Source organism: Alexandromys fortis, unplaced genomic scaffold (genome assembly GCF_014885135.2).
Source record: "Alexandromys fortis isolate MF-2015 unplaced genomic scaffold, M_Fortis_MF-2015_v1.1 scaffold_64, whole genome shotgun sequence".
Taxonomy (NCBI): domain Eukaryota; kingdom Metazoa; phylum Chordata; class Mammalia; order Rodentia; family Cricetidae; genus Alexandromys; species Alexandromys fortis.
The window spans coordinates 6,737,418-6,761,216 of NW_026067976.1; the positions used below are offsets into that span (position 1 = coordinate 6,737,418).

At 43.0% G+C, this 23,799-nt stretch overlaps 1 protein-coding gene across 6 annotated transcripts in view; it reads left to right on the plus strand.

Moving 5' to 3' along the window:
- The window catches only part of Frem1 (FRAS1 related extracellular matrix 1), a 153,545-nt gene that overhangs the window by 36,638 nt on the left and 93,108 nt on the right, over positions 1-23,799 (plus strand). For 5 of the 6 annotated variants that reach the window (XR_007594476.1, XR_007594477.1, XM_050157418.1 and 2 more), the window contains exons 5-13: positions 1,078-1,262; positions 7,901-8,224; positions 9,216-9,324; positions 11,727-11,858; positions 15,436-15,780; positions 16,349-16,491; positions 20,790-20,986; positions 22,127-22,217; positions 23,430-23,597. Coding sequence is in view for 4 of the 6 variants with exons in the window: in XM_050157418.1 (XP_050013375.1) it covers positions 1,078-1,262; positions 7,901-8,224; positions 9,216-9,324; positions 11,727-11,858; positions 15,436-15,780; positions 16,349-16,491; positions 20,790-20,986; positions 22,127-22,217; positions 23,430-23,597 (1,694 nt within the window). In the remaining 2 variants the exon portion in view is untranslated. Of the gene's footprint in view, positions 1-1,077; positions 1,263-7,900; positions 8,225-9,215; positions 9,325-11,726; positions 11,859-15,435; positions 15,781-16,348; positions 16,492-20,789; positions 20,987-22,126; positions 22,218-23,429; positions 23,598-23,799 lie in introns of those variants that run through there. The other variant, XM_050157417.1, reaches the window with a different exon arrangement.

Sequence of the window (23,799 nt, forward strand, 5' to 3'; positions counted from 1 at the left end):
CTGCTGTCTGTATTTTCCTTTATTAATTTAGTTATCAATGGGTTTTAGCCTCTGTTAGATGGGAAAAAACACAGCTTTCTGTAGAGCTGTATAGAGATGGAGTAAGGACATAGTTTACTTAGCATAGGTCTGGTACATTATAGTGCCCATGACTTTCCAGCTATGGTTATAGGAATAGCAGCAGTGTTGAGAGTGGATTGTTTTTTACTGAGTATTGCTGGGTTGTGTTCTAGTGAAGACTGTAGGCAGCAGCCAGGATTGAAATCCAGGATGATGATTGAACTGAATTCCCCTTGTGGAATTCATTTAGTTACTGTATTTTTCAGTGTTCCATGTGTTAGTCAGTACACTTTGAACATTTTGAACGCTTTCTGTCTGCGTAGAGTATTCTAGCAACTGTGGGAAGACCTAGAGGCAGGCATATTATTGCCTGGGATTTTAAACAGAAGCTCACAGCTAAAGTTGAGCGCCAGTCATGTCATTGTGTTACCACAAGCGCTGGGTAAGAAGTAGAGTATCTGTTTCCTGTATTAAGGAAAGAAGAGTCCTTGAGCATCAGTCCCTCAGCAAGAGTGAAATACAACAGGGAGAGACAGACATTAAGAAAGACAGTTATGGGTTCAAAAATGGGCTGGTTCAAGGAGCCAGAGAAGGGCTAAAGGAGGGTTTGCTAAGACCAACCAGGGCTGGGGAGGAGGGATTTCTGTGGGCAGACAGACAGTCCACATGAGGTTGTATAATGCAGAAGGAAATACTGACTGGACTGTGAAGTTCAAGGTGAGCCACGGGCATATTTGCCAGAGATATTCAAATACCACAAAACAACTCTTTAATTATTTTTTCCTCAGCCTATCCTTTGGTGGGCAAAGTCAGATGAGGCAACTGGTCAACTTCCTTTTTTTCTTGTAAAGGAATTTATGGCCTCTCAGAACAATGACAGTCTAGTCATGAAGAAACATGTGTGTTTAAGAGTCCTGGGGCAGAGAGGGAAGCTACATCCAAGGCAGGAGGATGGCTTTGGGTTTGTATGGTCACTGTGTTCGGGTGATTGTCTCAATGCGGTGCTGTGCGTTCCAGAGCTGAAGTGTCCCGGTGGAAGCTGTGCCCTGGGCCTGCAGGAGGTGGGGAGTCTGAGAGCGAGTTGTGAGGAGTTCCTGATGATGGGGCTTCGCTACCAACACACACGCCCCCCTTCGCCCAACATCGACTATATTGCCATCCAGCTGGATCTCACTGACAGAAGGAGTAAAACCACGTACAAGGTAGAGTTTGGAGTTACGCATTAGCATCCTCAGCTGGTTTGTTGGAAAGCAGTTCCAGGGAGTACCCATGCTGGTGTCTATTCAGAGGAGTTACTGCACTATTGAGGGTTCAACCTCAGGCTTGTGGGGTGTGCCTGGGAGTGCTTCAACCAGCAGCTTAGGCATGGAAAATTAGCATGTAGTTTCCGTCTTTGTTTCTTCTGTAGCTCTACAGCATGAGGAAGGGACTGGGGCTGTTTACATGCTAACTGTCTTCCACCTACAGTCAATGTGTATATATGTATATAAGTATATACAGGGAATGTGTATGTCTGAGTGCAAGCACACATATGCATTGAGGATTGAACCTGAAGCCTTGTGTAGGGTGTGGCCGAGTCCACACCCTACGCCCCATCCCCTCTTCAGCATTGTTTATGGGTTGACCCTTTATAAATTGCCTTTCTCCAGTGTTCCTTTATTCCTCCTTGACATCAAGGCATCTGCTCTGTAAGCCCCCAAGTCTTACTGAGAGGCAAGACAGCCTAGTCCCATTTCGTATCCGCAGTGGAGTGTATCACCTGTGCTTTTGAGACCTTGGGACAGAGGTGTGGGTCCCCGAGGGGAGGGGTTCCCAAAGCTCCTCCAGTGATGTGGGAGTGTCATATATCAATCTGTTGATTTCATTGGTTAAGTTATAATAAACCAACTGCTTGGCCTCAGCTTGGAACATAGATGGGAGGAGTAAACAGAATAGAATTCTGGGCGGAAGAGGAAGTGAGGCTAGAATCTTCCCGGTAAGCGCACCTTGGCGTGCTTACAAACATTATTAGAAATGGGCTAGTCCAGGGGCGAGAATTAGCCTGTAAGGGTTAGAGTTCATGGGCCAAGCAGTTCTTTAAATGAATACAGTTTGTGTGTTGTTATTTCGGGCGTGAGCTAGCCAAGCGGCTGGGGTGTTGGGGACGCAGCCCCGCCGCCCCTCCTATTTCAACACTCCAGCTCCCTGTCTTCATTTTCCTTGCCCTCCTCCTTTCAGCTTCACGCTGAAATGATGACCCAAAGAGGATGCCTTCTTATGAAATATTTAGTATGCTACTCTAATGTTCATGTAGTCTGCAGTTTGTTAGGAAAACTGGGGAAATAGTGTCCTGCAGATGCAGCCCAGGTTTATGCCGATATGAGGCGATCCAGGGCGACTTTGGGTGAGACCTCCAGCATTACTCTGTGCCTTCCCACTAGCGTTTCTCTGAATAAGCCCAGTCTAGTGGTGAGCATCACTACCCAAGAAATCGGTGATTCCATAAATGATCAGAAAATGATGAAACAGGACTACAAAATCTTATTGTTGAGACTTAGATGGAGTGTTGCCTAATTGATCAGCCAAATCAGTCAGGGAGCTTTGCAAAGGACAGGTTTCCCTGTCTGTTGCTAGCAGTTATGAATGGTGGTGCCCAGATTGCTTGGGTTCAGACATATAGTTAATGGCCTCCTGACTTGGAATATAGGTCTCATTTTCTTCATCTTAAATGAGGGTGTTGGAACCTAACTCTTAGTAGGTGAGGGGGTTAAATGAGACAATCCTTATGAAGTGTTTGCCACAGAGCTTGGCACATGGTAACCATATGCATATCATTGCTAAACAGCCACCAACAAAAAGAACTTGTGGTCAGCCAGGTTGGGAATAATAGTGGAGCCCAGCCTCCTGTTCATAGCGGTGGCCTTGCTATTTATGTATGGTTGTCTTATGGCGGACAGATCAAAACTGGACTCCACTGTGCCAACACATATTGTCTGTTTGCTTTGTTAAAAGACTCTTTCATTACCAGTGACATTTTACCTTCATTAAAAATATTAGCTATTTTTCTTTTCTTTCTGATTGATTTTTCAAAGCTAGTTCCTCACTGTGTCAAAGGCTTTATTTGTGTTTTTAGGTCAGTTTCATCTTTAGAAGGTCATGTCCTTCTAAACAAACTTCTTAGGATTTTTTTTTATTTTGACAAATCTCAAAACATGTTTATTTGTAAATAAATATGAAGGCAGTGTGGACACTTGGAAAAAAGCATTAAAAACATGGGAAAATAAGAAGAAAATCAACATGATTTAATTGATAGCCATTCTCTTACATGCAGACACACAGTGAGAACCACAGGCCCCAGAGCTCATGTTGTTTTGCGGCATCGCCTTCTCTGCGAAGCCGTGAAGCTTGTCCTTTGGCTGCCTTTGTGGCTGTGCAGATCATTCTTGCCGATGGACTAAATGCCCACTCGCTCATAATTTTTTCCTCTACCTTAATGAATTACTTATCAGTACTGGGGATTGCACGGAGGCGCTCACGAGTGCTAGGCAAGTGCTCTACCCCGAGAGACGCCCACAGCCCAGTTTCTTCTATGTTTTAAAAGGTTGTTCTCTCTACATTTCTCTTTAACACCTAAGGTAAGTTTTATCACACAGCTTTTCTGCAGCCAAATCTGCAGAGCTGTTTGTTAGAAGTGTGCACTAGCTCCCATGGATGTTAGAAAATCCTTCTGTGGTGTAAATGACGCACAGGCTAACTTTTTGTCCGTTTCCCCGCTCTTTGCTGGTTCTATGCCGCTCTAACTGAAAGCCTTGACACCGCTCGCCTTTAGACTTCCCTTGGTCATTCTTGCCTCATTTTTGATTCCAGATCAATAATTAAGTAGGTTACATTTAAAGCCTTTAAGTTGTTTGTTTAAATCAACATTAGATTAAAACTGAATTCTGTGAGGAGGAATTGATATGTGAGAACCTTGCCGTGCTGAGTCTTCTCATACAGAACATCTCTCTTTCCGCTGGACAAACATCATTCTACATGTCGATGGGAAAGAGACTTCCCTCTGTGTGAGTCAAGCACATTTATTAAATCCAGTCCGAGAAGTTCTTGTGAAACTACCAGGAACAGAATCTTTTCCTTTCATGGTGTCTTTTCATTGGCGATTGGTGGTAAATAGGAATACAACTTTTTGGTATAATTTTCTTTTATCTGGCTTCTTTCCTAAATTCAATTATTTTAAGAAATTTTCGATTCTCTGGGATTCAAAAGACCATAATTATATCTTTACTAATGATGATAATTTGGGCCTTTCTTTTCCTGTAATTATTCCTTTTACTTCTGCTCTCTTCCCCACGAGTTTGACCAGAACAATACTAAATATAATGCTGCTTATAGGCATTTTTTTTTGTCTCGAGTGGTCTGTCTATTTCAGCTGTACACATTGTCCTTTTAAATGCTTCTTGCCTTGATTTCATCTATTTGAAATGAATGTGGCTACTCTGGTCCCTTTGCACATCATAAATTTGGGTTACACTTTTACTTCCAATCTTTCTTTTTTTTTTTTTTTTTTATTTATTTATTATGTACACAGTGGTCAGCCTCCATGTATACCTGCAGGTCAGAAGAGGGCACCAGATCTCATTACAGATGGTTGTGAGCCACCATGTGGTTGCTGGGAATTGAACTCAAGACCTCCGGAAGAGCAGTCAGTGCTCTTAACCTCTGAGCCATCTCTCCAGCCCCTACTTCCAATCTTTCTATGAACCCTAGTGTCTTTTATGTGAGGTCTACATGACTGGGCATTTTCTTGCCATGATAGTTTTTTTGTAATTAAAAAATATAAAATATATTATAGTAATAATAGATACATGTGAATTTTTTTGTCATGTTTTTTATATATTTTTGCCAGTAAAAAGGAAATGTCTTCTAGCATGTGCAAAGTCTTGGATTTGATTGTCACACTAACACACACACATACACACACACATCCTCACACACGTCTTACAGAATTTAGTATATTTCATTTCACCTAAATTTGCATATTTGAAAGTCCTTTCTTTCCTTTTACTTCATACTTTGTTTAAATTTAAAAGTATTCTAAAGGTTGGAGCTATTCACTTAGTGTTAGGGTGCTTTTCTAGCAAGCACAGGTGTGGTTTGAACCCCAGCACAAGAAAGCAAACAAATATTCTTTAACTTATATTGATCTTATTTTAAATCCAGACTTGCAGAGGGCTCTTTTGACTGCTTCTTATGTGTGGTGAAAATTGTTCTTTTCTTTTGGCAGTTCCTGGGCTCTATTAGCGCCATTGGCAATTTCATTTTTAATGTAAGGCTATCAGGTTTTCTTATTTCTTATACAATCTGTCTTTTAAGTAAGCAAGTACTATGGACATATGTATCCTTTTTTGTGTTTTTTTTTTTTTTGACATTTTAAAGAATGTATTTATTGCCCAACTGTGGTGGTGCACGTCTTTAATCCTAGTACTAGGCAGAGACAGGCAGATCTCTGCAAATCTGAGGCCATTTTGGTCTACAACTGGTTCCAGGTGGGAGAAAAATGGAGGAAGAATGCATTTATTTAGATTTTAGCTCTAAATTTAATTGGCCTCAGTGTTGAGTCCTAGCCCTTTAAAACCAGGATTTATCTTTCCGGTTATTTTCCACCACCGTGCCATGGGCAGCTAAAGTCCCTGTGGCATTCCAGAATGTTGCTTCTCATCATTCAGCCGTAGGAAAAGGGAGCTGACTCCTCTGCTTCTCTTTTGAGAACCTCCTCTTCCCAATGTTGCTGGCCGGTTTCTGGACCTTTGGCTGGTGGTTGGACTGGGGGATTGAGAGAGGGTACCACAGAGGCAGATCTTAACCTGCTCAGGAACTAATAGAAAATGATTTCATGCTCTTTGAGCTTGCCAGATATTTCAAGTTGCTTTGTTATCTCGGGGAAATTTCCCAATTTCTCTGGAAAACTCCATCACAGAGCCTCTCCCTCTGTCCCAGAAGGGAGGGTTCATTCCTCCGTAGCTTGAGCTACCCCTGGCAATGCTTTCTGCAGTCAGTAGAATATGATTTATTTCTCTAGGTTAATGGCACTAGATTTCTGACTTCTGAAGGATGGTCCCCATAGATCAGGATCTAGGATGACTCCAGAGCCAGTCCTCTGTCCCACGTGGCATGGGAACACTCACGTGTCACTTGCTGACATACACAAGGACAGGTTGAATCTAAACAAGATCTCTAACTCTTAAGTCTCTCTATCTTCCCACTTATAAATGGAAATGATTCTGGACTCCCAAGCATTAAATGAGACTTATCCACCATTATTCTGCTTCTGGAAATCTAACTTCCTAAGGGGTGGGCCTTGACACAGCTCTCTGCTTGCCTTGCCTGTACAGTGTAAGGCTCTACGAGGAACATTCTCTCCTGATGCCCGAGGCAAGGGGTGTGGTATTATCCCTGCCTCAGCCTTCATGGGTTTGGGGGACTTGGCTGGGGAATCAGCTCAGCATCCTTTCCCCCAGATAAGTCTTCCCTATCTTTCTTGATGCTTTTGTTTTCTATAGTGAGCGAGAGTGTTCCAGAGAGTGTTCAACAGACTCACATACATTTTGAATATAGTGCCTTTCTTACTTTTGAAATCTGATGTCTCTTATTTATTTGTTTGTTTATTTATTTATTATGAGCTCCATTTGAGACTGATGCAGGATGTCATCTGTCAGTCTTTCAGTTTTCAGACTGAAGGAAAACTTGTCTGAACATTCTCTCCTTACGGCAGGCCCAGTATCCAGAGTTCTGGTGTGTAAAATGCTTTTGGTGTCGATCACCGAGCCTGCTTCTCTCAGCAGTTGGTCACATCAGTCCCATGACAGCAAAGCTCAGGCGCGTCCTTCCCATACCCCTCACTGAGACCTCAGTGTCATGGTGCCCTTTTCTGAGGGTAGAAGATCTCTCACATGGGTCTCTCATTTGGGAAGGACGCCTTTCTGGCTTTGGTGGTCACTCGCAGTTCCCTTGTCCTGTTAGGCAACTGGACAATCCCCTCCAATTGCACAGGTACCCAGGGATGAAGACAGAGACCCTTCTCCCCTCGCCTCTCTCTGCCTTCTTTGAAACCACACGGCCTGAGGAGGTTACTGGTGTCTGTGCCAGACACTGCCTGCTGCTTTACTTCCATGGTTTCAGTTACTGGTGTCTGTGCCAGACACTGCCTGCTGCTTTACTTCTATGGTTTCATTTCATGCGTAGGAGTCTCGAGTTTCCATTAATAGGAGAGAGGAACATGGGATGTAGGAATTGTGGAACTGCTCTAACATACAAATAACAAGTACTGAAGGTGCAAGCACAGGTCTAGGCAGAGAACTCGGCAGTGAAGAACACCCTATGTTCTTGTGCCCTCATTGTGGCTCACAACAACTGTATCTCCAGTGCCAGGTACCCTCACTGTCCTCCATGGGCTCCTGAATGAATGTGATACATGTGCTCAGGCACACATGCGCACACACACATGCACACATGCACATACACACACATACACGCATGCACACGCGCACACAAATGTGCATGCGCACACACACAAACACAATCAATCACACACAGAGATTTTTCTGATACTAAAACAGGCGCTCCATCCCAAATCTTTTGCTCACACTGGAGTTACCAGGAGGCTCTCATTGCTAGTTTTCTAGTTTCCTCCTTGGAAGAATTAAGTAAACATTCCGGTGGGCATCAGGTGATTCTACATGTAGCTGGGGGTCACAGCTGGGCCATCCTCTGGGCTGCAGCTTCATTGTGTCACGTGACCTTAACTGTGTACATTGCAGCTTCACTCATGGCATTCCCTCCTTTTTGTTTTTCTCTCCTTCAAAAGTCAGAGAGTGCGTGGCTGCCTGTCAACATTAGAGTGGGCATTCCTAACCAGGCCCCCAGGGCTGCTTTCATGGCCATGTTTGTTCTGGAGGTGGACCAATTCATTCTGACCCCCCTGACGACCTCAGTTCTGGACTGTGAGGAAGATGAGACCCCCAAACCCTTGCTGGTGTTCAACATCACTAAGGCCCCACCCCAGGGCTATGTAACCCACCTGCTGGACCATACCAGAGCCATCTCTTCGTTCACCTGGAAGGATCTAAGTGACATGCAGGTTGCCTATCAGCCACCAAACAGCAGTTACCCTGAGAGGAGACATTACAAGGTAAGACGGAAGGGAGGGGAGGCATCCAACCTGGTGGATTTCAAATATGTATTTGAAAGCCTGCTTCCATTAACTCCTGCGCCTGCTGTTACACTCAGTGTCACAGAGGAGACTTGATTTTGCAAGTCACAGGGCTGGCTGAAGAGACACCGGCCTGACAGATTGAAGAAAGGTATTTTATCTTGGTGAGCAGCAGGCTTGGTCCCAGCCCATGGCTGCCATGTTGAAATCCAGGTGGTCTTCATGTGGCCATAGCTCTCAGTTGTCCAGAGAAATCAGAAGTGTGTAATGGAGTTATAGTCCTGAGGGCCATGGAAATGGTGGAGACAGGAGATTGCTGGCTGTTTGCCTAGCTCCAGGTTCAGTAAGACACCCTGTCCCAAGGGAATATGAGTATGACACAAAACACCCTCCTCTGGGCTCTGTGCACATCACAATTGGGATCAACTAAATAATTAAAAACAAAAATTAAAGACAATAACAAAAATAAGTTACTTTCTATAATATAATATAATATAATATAATATAATATAATATAATAGTGAAGTGGTTCATAACAGCCCCACAATGGATTGTATTTAAGTGACATTTCTAGAAAGAGCCATTTTATAGGGACATAAAAGAGATATTGGTGCTTGGGCAGGCTGAGTGGTAAGGAGGGGAACAGTAACAGGCATGAGGACCTTTGGTGCAATGGAGAAGCAGTTCTCTCAGAGGTAGTTGTGCAACTTGGTCAAATTATGTTTATTTAAAAGGGTATTTATATGATATGATTTTTTCAATTGGTTATAAAATTAATTTTAAAAATAAGGTTAAATTTAAAACACTAGAGAACAACAACACCAAATCTGGATCCATTTTTGCCTCGTGTGTGTGTGTGTGTGTGTGTGTGTGTGTGTGTGTGTGTGTGTGCGTGTGTTTAGCCCAGAACTGATGGGGCTTTAAGCCCGAATTGTCTGTGCGCAGCTCATGTGCACCTGTTTGTTTCCAGCTGGAGGTGGAGGTGTACGACTTCTTCTTTGAGAGGAGCGCCCCCATCACGGTCCACATCTCCATCAGAACAGCGGACACGAATGCACCCCGGGTGTCCTGGAATACAGGTGCGGGTGTGGTCCTGAGGGAAGCACAAGGAAGTGCACGGGTCAAGAAAAATGCTTTTATTCCACTTCATCCACGAGGCAGTGGAAACCCAGACAGACCAAGAAGAGCAGGCAGTTATCCCTGTTCTGCTTTTTCCCAGTAGCTGGTGAGAAATTGAAATCCAGCATCCCTGAGTCCTCCGGCTACCTTCCTTCTTTGCGAGAGACACCATAAAAGTGTCCCCATTCCAACAGAAGTCAGTAAGAGAGCGGCTGCTTGTGATATTGACTGAGAGCAGAGCCGAGAGAGAAGAGGCCTCTGGCTCAGAGTTTGCAGGGGAGTGGGAGCCAGGAGCAGCCAGGAACCCATTCCCTGGTCCTGTTTTTTGTTGGGTTGCATGGAAACCAAAATAAGTAAATAAGAGCTTAAGCAGCTTTAAAAAAAAAGGCCTTTACGCTGCCACTCAAGTCCAAGTAGACTGAATGCAATTTATATATTTAGATCAGATGCAAATGCGGAATGCAGACGGCTTTTCCTTTCTCGCTAACACCATCAATGACGTTCACAGCATACTTGCACGCGGTGCAGTAGGTCATGTTAAGAGGGATATATCCGTGTCTGATTTCAGTTCTCAGCTTAGGCGTATAATTGTGGCTGTTCAGGGGTAATAAGAGAACGAAGGCATTGGTCAACCAAAGTTGAGTAGCAATGTTGCTTTTGTGTAGGTTACTGTGTTTTAGCGAGGAGATGATGCTCACATGCATCAAGGGAGCCCAGGTCTGGGTCTGGTTGCTGGAGATATTACAATCCTTTTGAAAATGAATTTTTACTTATTATAAACGTGATATCTGCTATTATTGAAAAGTTAGAAGATATATTATTAAGTAGAAAGATAGCTGCATTTCCCCACTATATATAATATGGACATTATTACTGTTAGCATTTTGATGTGTCAGTTGGCTTTTGGCTTTCTTGGATGCTCCTCTGATGTATCCCATGATGCCATGCATGTGCTGTGCTGTGTGTGCACATGAAACTTCAAAACCCTACGTCCGAACCAGGGAGCTCATTTGTATATGCCTGTCTTTCTCTTTTCGCCATCCTCCCTCTCTCCCTAGCTCCCCCCCCCTTTTTAGGCCCCCTTTCTCTCTTCCTCCCTTTCCTTCCTCTTCACACTTCTTCCATTCTTTTATACTTTTTCTTTTCTTACAGTCATAGCTACTTTAGTCCAATTTCCCCAGGAAACAGACTTTGAGGTACATCTTATCCTGAAAAGAAAGGGAGGGCGTTAGTCTTCTCTCTCTGTGACAAATATTAAGACAATAGCTTATAAAGAGGACAGGTGAGCACAGATCTAGAAATCCAGTCCACGATTAGTTGTCCCCATTGCTTTGGGGCTGGGATGAGCTGGCACATCTTGACAGGAGCTTGTGGGGAAGCGAAGCTGCTCACCTCATTGCCAGGAAGCAAAAAGACAGGGTGGGGAAGGGGCTGAATTCCCCAGTGACCTTCAAGGGCGAGCTCGCAGTGACTTAAGATCTGCCCCCAGGTCTCCTAAGGGCACTGTCACCTGACTCATTACCGCCACCCCGGAGACCAGACCATGCCAGTAAGATGTGGGCCTTTTGGGTACATTTCACAGTCCAAGCTACAGCAGGCAATATGGCTGAGCTGGTCACAATTTTTCAGTGATATATAGATCACTCTATTGTTCTGGTGTCTCCATGAAGACGCAGCAGTGCATCCGAGAAGAGTTTGAGGTGGATGAGCAAAAAGTGAGCTATCTGTCAATTCCCAATTCTACCGAGAGATAAGAATGTCTGATGGTGACGCAGGCCTTCATCCAGAGTCCGTGTTTTCCCTATTAACAGTAATTGAGACTCTACCGACTTCCTCTGGTGTACCGAGTCTGAGTGGAGATTTTATTTCGTCCCTTTAGTTGCATAAATCCATGTCTAATTAGAGTTTATACTAATGTATGTCCTATTTCGCATAACACCAAGTGCTCTACAGCTAACATTCTTAAACGTTGCCAGATACAGTAGCTCTATATAAGGATATTGAAGTACTGTGGATTCCCCACCCCACAGGGTATATATGTTCTCATAAGTCATATGTAAAACCCCTTCTAACTCTTGTCTTTTTAAATCACATTGGTGTAATCTCTAATAAGTTCCCTGTGGAGTCATTTAAATCAGGGACCTCTGTGAGCTTATCTTCTGCCTTCTTCCTTCAGCTGTTAGTTTCTGGAATCGTCGTGGTTCTTAAGGAATCAACTGTCAGACTGAAAGTAGAGCTCACAAGCTGTATTCAAGTTTTGTGAAGAGCGTTTGAAGATACAACTTTGAGATAGATTTATGAATGAAATCTTCTTAACCTTAAGCAGATATGTTGGAGGACATGTTTCTGTCTTTTCTTGTAGGTCTGAATCTCCTCGAGGGGCAGTCTCGGGCCATCACTTGGGAGCAGTTTCAGATTGTTGACAACGATGACATTGGTGCTGTGCAGTTGGTCACCATTGGTGGCCTGCAGCATGGACGGCTTACAGTAAGAGGTCAATGATTTACCTGTTCAACCCACTGTTGAATCCAGGCACTGTTTTCTTCCAAAGCAAATCACATCACGGGGCTAGGGAGATAACTCCGTTGGTGATGTGCTTCCTGCACAAGTGTGAACAACTGGGCTCAGTCCTCAGAGCTGATAAAAGCCTGTGAGGTGACGCAGGCTTTTAATCCCAGCCCTGGGGCTTCCTAGTCAACCAGCCTAGCCAAATCCAGGCACTCCAGATCTCAGTGGCAGATCCTCCTCAGTCAATCAACCAACAAATCAATCAATCAATCAATAGAAGGAGCTAGAAAGATGACTCAGTGGGTAAGAGCACTAACTACTCTTGGGAACCCAGGTTTGATTCCCAGTATTTACATGGTAGCTCACAGCTGCCGGTAGCTCCTGTTTCCAGGGGATCAGATGCTTTGTTTTGACCTTCACAGTGACAAGGCACACATGTGGTGAACAGACATCTATGCAGGCAAAAACATTCATATAATAAAAATAAGTAAAGATATAAACATTTAAAAACAATAGCTACAAAACAAGATGAAAGCGGTTAGACAGGTGGCTCAGTTTGTTACTAGCGCTGACTGTTCTTCCAGAAGGCCTGAGTATAATTATAAACATGCACCTGGCAGCTCACAGCCATTGTTCAGCTCCAGGGGCTTCTAGACTCCCTCTTTGGGCTTCCATAGGCACCAGACATGGATGTGGTCGATAAACATATATGCAAGCAAAATACATGTATGCATAGCATTTAAAAAATCTTAAAAATAAAAAAAAGCATAGGGCCCCTGAGGAAGGAGAGTTGAGGATGACCTCTGGCATGTGAACTTCCTCTCACAGTCACATATATATGTGGATGCTTATCCCTGTGAACACACACACACACACACACACACGCACGCACACACACATGCATGCATGTATGCATGCACATCATATTTAACAGATGTGTATCACTTCTTGGATGTCTTCCAAACAGAAATCATTACAGTCAGATGATGTGGAGATATTGAATCTCAACTCTGGGGGATGCTCACATCCATTATGAACTATGCCTTCTGCTTGGTCATTACTCAAGCTTCAGGTTTGCTCAATTGCTCAATAGGTGTCCCCAGTTGGAGAGCAAACTATTTCTCTCTCATTTCTCTGATACAGAGAAATATATTGTCAAACAGGAAAAGAAGCTTTTAAAAATGCTTCAATAATAACGATGCTATTATGTTGTTATTAGTTCCCACAGTGTCAAAGGCATGAGTCTGTAATGATGAGGATGGTAGATAAGATGGTAATAGCCCTTTTAAAAGCGGTGCTCATACCACAGTTTAAGTCTGGTTCTTATAATTCGCTAAGAGGATTTAATCCAATTATCCTCTTACTTTGCTTAATGATAACGAAAAGAGAGAATTTTCATTTATCATTGTTTGTAATTGGGAAACTCAGAATTGAAAAGAAACAGATTACAGTTAGTTCTGCCTAATTCCAGCTGAGTGGCAGTCAGGACCAGGGGTCAGTCAGAAACCATGCCATTGCGGCATCTTCATAACCAGTGTTATTTTCTTCATGGCTTTGAGCCAGGAAAAGATAGAAGGGACAAAGAAGAAGTCAGTCATCTAAGTTTGCAATCCTATACACGTTTTCCAGAAGCCCAGGGCAATGACTTGCGTGTCTTTTGTAGTAGTCTGTGCAGGAAATGAAACTCTGTTTATTAATACTGCATAAGTGGAAATTGAGATGGTAACCCATGATGCAGTGGGTTCTGGAATCATAGAGGGGAGAAAGTTCTACTAACGTTGATTAACCCTTCCCTCTCTGTCAGATACTGGGCCAACCATTCGATATACTTTCGTTCATTTTCCTCTCCTCACCTCTAGAAAATAAGATGCTGTTATTGTTCCCATTTTAGAAACAAACAATCTGCGATTTTGAAAACTAGGAAGTGAGTAACTACAGCCTTGAATCAGGCTATAGCTCTGGTTCTCAAACTTTTGCCTGCACCCACCCTCGGGATAGGGACTTTAGAAAAACATAGGCTATTGATTCCCATCCCCAGAATTTCTTAAGTAGGCTCAGGGCAGAGGTCAAGAAGTTACATTTCTAATAATATGACGCTGGCTGGAAAGATTGCTCCCCTGGGTGCTGCTGCCATGTCGTGACAATGACCCGAGAGCTAACCGATATTTGCCAGAGGCCTACTGCTGTTTCAGTCCTCTCCACTTGCATGGCACATCTGCATGCATATTTATTTGTATCTACTTATATCTGGCAGGATTTGCCAGAGGAATGAAACCAATAGGATGCACACAATTATATAAGGGGAGATATTATGGGGATGTGTGTGTGTGTGTGTGTGTGTGTGTGTGTGTGTGTGTGTAGACTGAGAAACTTCATGATGGAGAGAACTATCCTTTATGTCCAGAGAAGTCAATAGAGTAATTCAGTTCTAGGCCAAGGCTTGAGAACTAGGGTAGTGTTGAAATAATTCTTGGTCCAGTCCAAGGTTAAAACCCTTAGAAGAAACAAGGTGGGTGACTCTCAGAGAGATGTGCATGTAAGGTCCAAAGGCCCAAAATCTGAGGGTAGGGAGATGACAGGGGTGGGGGTAGATAGGTAGATGATAGACATATGGATGGATGGATGGATGGATGGATGGATGGATGGATGGACAGATGGACAGAGTGCTCATCCTTCCACTGCATTTTTATCTTAGGTCCATAACTGTCTATCTTTTAGTTGACTCCTAAAATTAACTCTAATATTATTTTTACAGTTACACAGAGTCTCAAATACTTGTCCCAAGTCCACACAGGAGAAGCAATGCTCAACACCAGATGCAGCATCCTATTGCTCACTAAGCTGCACAGTCTACAGACTGTCCTTGACTTTCTCTCACTAAGCTGCAGGGTCAACAGACTGTCCTTGACTTCTGCTCACTAACATGCACAGTCTACAGTGACATAGGAGGGTCTTCTTTCTATGTGTTTCTTTCATTGGCTAAATAAAGAGACTGCCTTGGCCTTTTGATAGGACAGCAGCTTAGATAGGTGGAGTAGACTGAACAGAATGCTGGGAGGAAGAAGCAGAGTCAGGCAGATGCCATGGCTTTCCTCTCTGAGACGGATGTAGGTTAGACTCATCCCGGTAAGCCACAGTCACATGGTGATATACAGATTATTAGAAATGGGTTAATTAATATGTGAGAGTTAGCCAAGAAGAGGCTAGATATAATGGGCCAGGCAGTGTTTAAATGAATACAGTTTCCGTGTAATTATTTTGGGTAAAGCCAGCCCGCGGCCAGGAGCTGGGCAGAATGAAAAGCAGCCTGCTCCCCTTTTACAACATTACAGACTGTCCTGGACTTTTTTTGGCTATGTTTTTGGTTTTGTTTTTACATTTTGACGATGGCATAGAGACTACTCTGCATGTGTTTGACTTAGGACATTTCTAGTTTACGACGGTTTGGGGCACCTGTCTTGCCACCGCTTCCCGCAGCCTACTGTCCTGTCATCATCCTCCCTCAGCCATTGCCTCTGCTCCATCCCTTGATCACTCAGTACCACATCTGCTCTCTTCCTCAGAGGGGAAAGGATTTCTCTTCACTGTGGCCGACCTTCAGGCTGGAGTCGTTCGCTATCATCATGATGACAGTGACTCTACCAAAGACTTCGTGGCTTTCAGGATATTTGATGGCCAACACAGCAGCCATCACAAGTTTCCTATCAACATCTTGCCTAAAGATGACAGTCCCCCATTCCTCATAACCAATGTTGTTATTGAACTAGAAGAGGGGCAGACCGTCTTGATCCAAGGGTCCATGCTGAGAGCTTCAGACGTGGACTCCAGTGATGACTACATCTACTTTAACATCACAAGGTTCCCACAGGCTGGGGAGATCATGAAGAAGCCAGGGCCAGGACTGGTAGGTAAGTTCTAGAGAAGTAACATAATTTGAATGCAATTGATTAAAGAACTTTGCATTGTGGTAAAATTTGTGTAAGATTAGACACCACATTTATGAAGGAGAATATTTTCCCATCTTATGCAGCAGAAATTTAACACTCACATTAAGTCAACCTATTACTTAAGGCTGTAAATCTAGAGAGTTCTGGTGCTAAGCCTCAAGATAACCATCACACTATTAGAAGTTTAGTCAGCCAAGAAAGGCAAAAAAATAAATAAGTGGGATGGGAGAGATCTGGTTCATCCTAGGTGTTACTCGAATAGTTTTGTTAATATATTTGCTTCCGTTTCAGTGTCAGGAATTTGAATGTGGATCAAATAAGGAGGCTTTTTTCAGTGTCTTTGACATAAAAGTTTTTCCATTGTTAATCTCCACATTGAGATAGGGCAATTTTAATCCCTTGCTCTACATTTTGTTAAAAGTATTTAATGCAAATCCTTGGCTATATACAACACACTAGCAGAGAAGATGCATTCAGTTTCACTGGGCTGCAACACCTAAAACTGTGTGGTCTTTTGTGGTTCCATTAGGGTATCCTGTCCCTGGCTTCCTTCAGAGAGACCTGTTCAGTGGAATCATTTACTATCGTCACTTTGGTGGAGAAATCTTTGGAGATTCTTTTGAATTTGTCTTGTGGGACAGCCATGAACCTCCGAATCTCTCAGGGCCACAGGTGAGAGACTGTTTCAGAGCATCTTCCCAAAGTTGTATGCTCCTAATGTATATTAGCTCTAAGAGGTCTTATTTAAAAAATATATGAAATCAGGTTTTGAGATTCAAAGTCTGAGAAGCAATGGATTGGGCAAAAATAAGTATGCCTCCCCCTCCTAGTATTATGCCCACACTTTTCTAAAGCACTTTGCAAGTTTCTGCATGGATACTGTTTCTAAGGTTACTTAGCTAGTACATGCATAGACAACCTCACAAATCTGCTCACTCCTCAACACCCAAGAAGACAGTTTTTAAAGATAGTGTTTAAATTGCAGAGTCGAGGGGGAAACTTCTCTGAATTGCCTCCTGTTTTCAACACTAGCTAATCAACCTCCATCCCTCTTTGCTTCTCTTTCAAGCAAGTGATAGGCATTTCCTAACAGATTTATTAAGGTAACTGTGACATATTACCTAGAAAACGCTGAGCTTTCAGATACCTGGTAAATACAGTGGATTTTATTTGTTGTTTGTAAGATCTCAGATCTGACTAGTGTTAGAGGGGATAATTTAAGTCCACAGTAAGCAGAAATAAGATGAAGCAAACATTATCACATAGAAATCACAGAAGATGGGATCAATGTAGCATATGGACAACTGTAAAAGTCTGGGGAGTCAGGGTTAAACTTCAAAAGAAGCAACTGAAGTGAAGTGATTATGGATTTTGTATGCTATTATACCTGCTACCTTCAAAGGTAACATTAGCATGGATGCAAGCAAATTGTGAGTCTATTCAAGAAAGAATACAGAAAGTGTGTGTCCTCTTGTAATGGTTGTACATGTTTGCTGACATGGGCATACTGAATGGGAGATCTGAAAGAAGGATGCCACAGGGCTTGAAACCTGAAGAACTCAGTGTTGTCTTCAGAATAGGATGGGCAAGGAAGTGTAGAAAGAACTCTGAATTCATCTGCTCTTTTATGTGATCACCCTCATTTCATCAATGTAGTTCACCTGTCCTCCTGGGCTGAGCCTTTACAGGCGATTGTGCTAGCTCAGAATGGGAACTGTCAGCAGAATATGTGTCTAAGGGTTCTGTGCATCTGCTCAAGCTGTTGCTAGAACATCGTACCATGTTTAGAAGGCTCTATGTCTTTTCGGACATTGAGATTTCAAGGATTCTTTCTTTTTTTCTTATTAAGCTTTTTAGAAATCATGTTCTTCATACACAAGAAGAAAAATACATATTATAATACGGACCAGGTTAATCAAAACTCTTGAAACAATTATTTCTAAGTCTGGGCAAGTAAATCAGTCTAAATTCTAAATATCTGGTTATAAATTTATCCCATATAATAGATGGGTTCATTTATTATGATTTATTTTTATTTATTTGTGTGTGATACAAATAAATTTGTGACACACACACAAATATGTGTACATACGTTTGGGTACTTGTGGAGTCCAGACAGAAGAAGGTGTCAGATCTCCTAGATCTGGAGATGCATACAGTTGTGAGCTGCCCTGTAGATGCTGCTGAGAACCGGGCCTAGGTCCTCTGCAAGAGCTGTTAACCACTGAGCTATCCATCCAGCTCCAAGATGTTTTTGTTTGTTTTTTTTGAAGAAAGCCACAATAGCACATTTCCCTGCTTCTGTGTTCTTCTATTTATGGACTAGGGAAGAGAGACAGAGTAAGAAAGCTACAGAGTTGCCCTGTCTTTATGTAGCGTTTTGTTGGTTTGTCTGGCTCTTAAGCTTAGCCACCCCCTCTGTCTATCGGTAGGTTTCCCATCCACTGATTCAGCAATCTGGTGAAAAATAGTATTTTTTAAGTTGCCTATGTTCCTCACATACTATTTGACTTGTTTCTCCCTAAGCCATATGGACCACTACTATTTACATTATATTTGCATTATCTGATCTATTGCAAGTAATGTGAATATAATTTGAACTATACAAAGGGATACGTGTAGGCGCTATGCAAATACACCAGCCTTTTATTTAAGAGACTGGGATATTCACAGATCCACAGTGGGCAGTGGAACTCCTGCAGCCTGTATCCTGCAGATCCCAAGTGATGACTTTCTCTAGCTCAGATTGTAGGTTCACTCCACCTCTTTCCCCAGCATCTCCACTTGTCTCTGCCATCAGCGCTTAGAAGCTATCTTGTTCAACAAACGTTTAGTGTGTTTTCCTAAAAACTCACGCAAAACTGCTGTAGTTAATAGCGGCCAGTCCTAACGATGGAAGTAATTCTTGGTACTGAGAAATCAACGTGAAAAATAAAGAGCAGGCTAGCGTCAGAGCTCAGGGCACATGAAGGAGCAATAACCCAGGCCACAAGAAAGTAACTACAGAGCTTGAATCCGAGGTCAGGGTCTGACCCAGGCATCTTGCATTCCGACCTTCTACTTGTTATTCTGATTCCTTGTCGGTCCGTGTGTGCTTGCAGCCACGGGGACATCGGAGGGCTTGAGGGAAGCTGGAGTCTGGAGGCTGGTGACTGGTTTGAAAATGGGTTCCCACTCTGCCTGGGAATGGCTCTTAATAATATCTTTGTTATGAACAGATTCCAGCACAATGAGAATGCTTTTATTTCTCTGTGGAGTTTGCTAAAATGGAATTTCTCTTGCCCACAGATACACACACTAATTGTTTGAGCATGCATAAATATGTAAAGACACATCAACTTAGGCAATCATAAAGCATGTTGAAAAATGTGCCCACCAAGAATTACTACAGGGGATAAGAAGCATGCTCTCTCATTCTTCTTTCATAAAGAACACATTGGAGAATAAATTAGCATGGAAAATGGTCTCTTTGAAGGCACAATAACTATTGTTTCCTTATTAAATCCAGTTTTTCAATTAAGGAGAGACTCGCTGATCCACACCATAGCTGCGAGAGCCCATAGAGAATTTCTGAACTTTGCAGATTAGAAAAATACCGTAAGCGGGATAAAAACCATGACACAGATTTAGGGGACTAGAAATATGATTGTCTTTATATCTTTTATTTTGATAACTGGTTTTAGTTTTTTAAAGACTCTAATAAAATAACAGAATAATTAATAGATTACAGAAACATTTCTTACTGTTGGAAGACTGGAAATTCCAGGGTCAAGGTAGCAGAAGTTTCTTTTTCTGGTGAGGGTCATTCTTTGTTCTTAAGGTGGCACCTTGTTGTCTTGTACTCGTAAGAGGACAAACTCTAGGCCCTCAAAAGGCAGGACACGATAGAAGGACAAACTTTCCTGTTCATGTGGTCTTATAGGGACCCAATCTCCTTGTGGGGGCAGAACCCTCCTGGCCTAATCATCTCAGTACTGTTACACTGTCGACTTCCAAGATGAGTCACTCAATGGAACTACAAGGAAGAAGCCGAGTTCAGAAACAGTTCCAATTCAGGAACTGGAAGGGGAATCTAGAATATCCTGCAAGAGTAAAAGTAATCAGATTTTCAGAGGCAGCAAGAGAGAAGCATCAGAGTGAAGAAACAATATGATCCTAATCTGAGGGAGGGGAAGGAACGTGTCTCTAGAGTGTTGCGTTACGTTGAAAGGAAATAAAAAATAAAGTTGAAAATTGTAGTATGTGTGAACTCTGAAAGCTCTGGAATGTCATGCTAAGGAGCTTGAATAATCATACTTCCTGGGTGGTCGCTTTAAGGTTTGGGGGGAGGTGCACTAACTAATTTGATTCGTGGTTTTTAAAGTTAGTGCAAGTTAACAAAAAGTCTAGAATAGCAAGTGGCGTTAGGGCTGCTGCAACCACATTAGGAAAAAATTACAAGAGTGATACAGAAAATTTGTCAGTAGAAACTTGGCAATAGGTCGGATGGGAATGAGAAAGGAGAAAGCAGGAGTGACAGACAGGAAGGTGTCCAGGATTAATGATGGGTGAGGGAGGAAAGACACACGGGCTATTACTAGAGAGGAGGTAGAAAAATAAAATTGGGACTGGACTTGGTGTTCTGTATGCTCATTTCCTGAGATTCCCAGTGAATAGGCTAGAGGTGTGATGAATACACACACACACACACACACACACACACACACACACACACACACACACATATATACACTCCACCTCCGCCTCTGGAGTGTTGGGATTAAAGGCATGTGCCATCATATCTGTCTCGATGATTATATATTTAAAACATAAAATCAGATGAGCAAAACCTTAGTAGTTCCTAAGTCGTTTGACAGAAGTAGATTGTCAGTTCGGAGCAGTCATCTTAGCTATTTCTAGGCAATCCTGGGGCATTCTCTTTGGTGTTTTCTTGTGTTTCAGTTTAATAGAGCAGCGCATTTTTACTCCAGGTCGTGACGATCCATATCTCTCCAGTAGCTGACCAGCTTCCAAAAGAAGCTCCTGGCATTTCCCGGCATTTGGTTGTCAAGGAAACGGAGGTGGCCTACATCACTAAAAAGCACCTACATTTCCTAGATACAGAATCACAGGATGGGAAGCTCGTCTACACAGTAACACGTCCTCCGTGTTTCTTCTTCACCCACAGGTGCCTTTGTAAAGCTACTGTCTGTTGCACTGGTTCTAAGCGTGTCACTGTGTGGCAGTGTGACTCAGCTCTCCATTGGTCAGACTTGAACTTACATCCAATTCACTTTTATCACAAATTTGTCCTGACCTTCACTGAGTGACAGCTAGTGACTGTCATGCAGCTTGTACTTTTCAGCACAGTGAGACTTAAGCAAAACATTCAAAATCCCATTTCTCTAAGGTGAATTCTTATTTTTTTTAATGTTTATTGAAGTCTGCAAAGTATTATTTTTAGATACGGCAGATTACTTGGTATTCATATTTTATAATATCAATTCAAAACAGTAGCATAACTATCCCTTAGGTTATCCCTTAGGTTTTCTCATGACCAGTGAGACAAATGATTCATTTTCATCATGACACAGCAAAAAAAAAACCTTTGTTTACTCATGCTGAGGGTGGCATAGGAGATGCTGGACTTCAGGTTACAAGCCTCCAACATAAAGAGTCTAAAAAGATAGAGCATCTGCTTTTGCCCCACAATGAGGTGTTTTTAAAAAGCTGGTTGTGATGTAGTGGTCCCTGTAAGTGTCATGGAAGTCAGGAAAATAAACCATGAAGAGGTGAGAACAACTTAGTCAGTCTAGATCAAACTTCTGGAGAGTCTGTGCCGAGTGGTTTTCTGCCAGCATATTTAAGCACGGTTCAATTTGGGGGAAAGTTTTCTGGTGTAATACAATCCCTGGAGCACAAAGATGCATAGTTACATCAGAACTCATGTTGTCTCTTCCAAGAAGATGAAGTCTGGAGATAGGCTGCCTACATCAGCTAAAGGGCCTAGGGATGGTCCTGGTCACGCAGACAGCACAGAGATCATTTGGACTGTTAGCCATGTCTGGTCCTGGTTGTATGAACTTGTTATGGCCTGGCCCTGCCGATAACACAGATCACTAGGCTGTTAAGCACCTACGAGTTCCAGCCTTATGGATGGAAAAATAGGTTATCCGTCCTTTTCTTTGAGAGGACAGTGCTACATGCTTAACATTCCTGGTTTCCCTGGTGGTCTGTGGGTGCAAGGACCTTTGTGCCCCAACAAAGGGTGATTTGATCTAATTTTTCTTAGCTGGAAAATAACTGATGTGGTCTGTATTTCTCTTAGACACTTGGACGCCGGGAAGTTATTCATGGTGGACAGCATACCAAAGCTAACCAAAAACCCTACAGCCCTGGCGCTCCGGTCATTTACCCAGGTATGAGAATTTGTGAAAATGTTGGCCAACACAATATGCAATGTAGCTGCTGAGAAGGTGTGGCTTGCCCAGTGTTGGGACTGAGATGCTAGCCAGTCTCTTCTGCCACAGTGCCTTGTGCGTGAACCCTTCTGATAAACATGTGATATCTGCTTGGAAGGCTTTTGCTAAACCGAATGTAATGACAAACCTTGTTATAAATCCGCACGGCCTTTGGCATCATCATTTTGGCAGTGGCTGGGCGCTGGTTTCAGCCCCATGTCTGTGTTTTCATTCTACCAGCTGTAGGTCACGCATCCTTCTACTGTCTTGTTATCATAAGAAACTACCACACATTTTGTAGTTCAAAAAAGAGCCCTGTTTTCCTGTACTTCCTGAAGCTAGAAGTGTTGAGATCGTGGCATTGGCAGGTGTGGTCTTCTCAGCCCTGCAGGCCGCTCTTCCTCCTGGCTCATGAGCATCTAGTGCTTTGTTTAGCAGACTTTGGTATCCCTTGGCGTGAAAATGCATCATCTTCAGCTTTGTTTTCTGTCAATCATGTCTGCCCCCATCTGTCTCTTCCTGTTAGAAGGGGACCAGTTCTATTGGCTTGAGGACCTCTGCTACTCAAGTATTTCTCCTACAAACTTCTGAAATGGCTCGATTTCTAGATGAATTCACACTCTAAGGTTTTAAGGAACTTCAATATGTAATTTTACAGGGTTGCAGCTTATCCCATAGTACTTGCCACTCTCCTAAATCCTTCCTACCCCTCTGCTCACTCTTGTCAACTTTCCTCTGAAGACCCCAGGGAGGGTCTGGTATCAGACATCTGTGGTTTGGGGCTGATTATGTCTGATTTCTTAATAGTTCGAAGCTGTAAATGTGCTAAATGCTACTGTTTTGATAACTTTACTAACAAGGAAGCAGAGGCCCTGCGGGCTTACACAGTTTGTGTCAGAACAGCGACTGCACAGAGGGATGGAGGAAAGTCTGTGTGCCTTTTGCAGAGTTGGTTGGGCTCCATCATTTGACATACTGCCTGACTTCTTCAGTTTTCCTCTCATGTGTCAGCAATGTGGTTTACAAAGGAGAATCTTGGGAATCTTTCCATTCATGCTGATACTTACTGTGCTCCTAATCAATGCTCACACAGTGGTCTCAGACTTAGGTTACTAAAGGACTCCGATCTCTGCAAACCAATGCCTATGTCTGTCTCCATTTGCTTCCCAGCACGCTGTGAACCATATGAAAGTGGGCTACATGCCACCCATGCAAGATATAGGTCCCACCCCTCGACATGTGCAGTTCACAGTGTCTGTCAGGAACCAGCGTGGAGGCACCTTGCACGGAATCTGCTTCAACATCACTATTCTCCCAGTGGACAATCAGGTTCCTGAGGTATGCCGTGTTTGACATGGAGGGCCAAAAGGAGGGAAAGAAGAGTAATGTTTTAATTTCCCTGCTGCAGTATAGAAAACGAGTAGGGGTGGGTGTGGGTGGGAGACTCTACTTCCCATGGGGCTTCCTATCTGAAAGGTGAGAATTTTTCTATGTTGAGTTTGGCATTGTTTTCAAAGCCTTATCAACATCTCTTTCATTC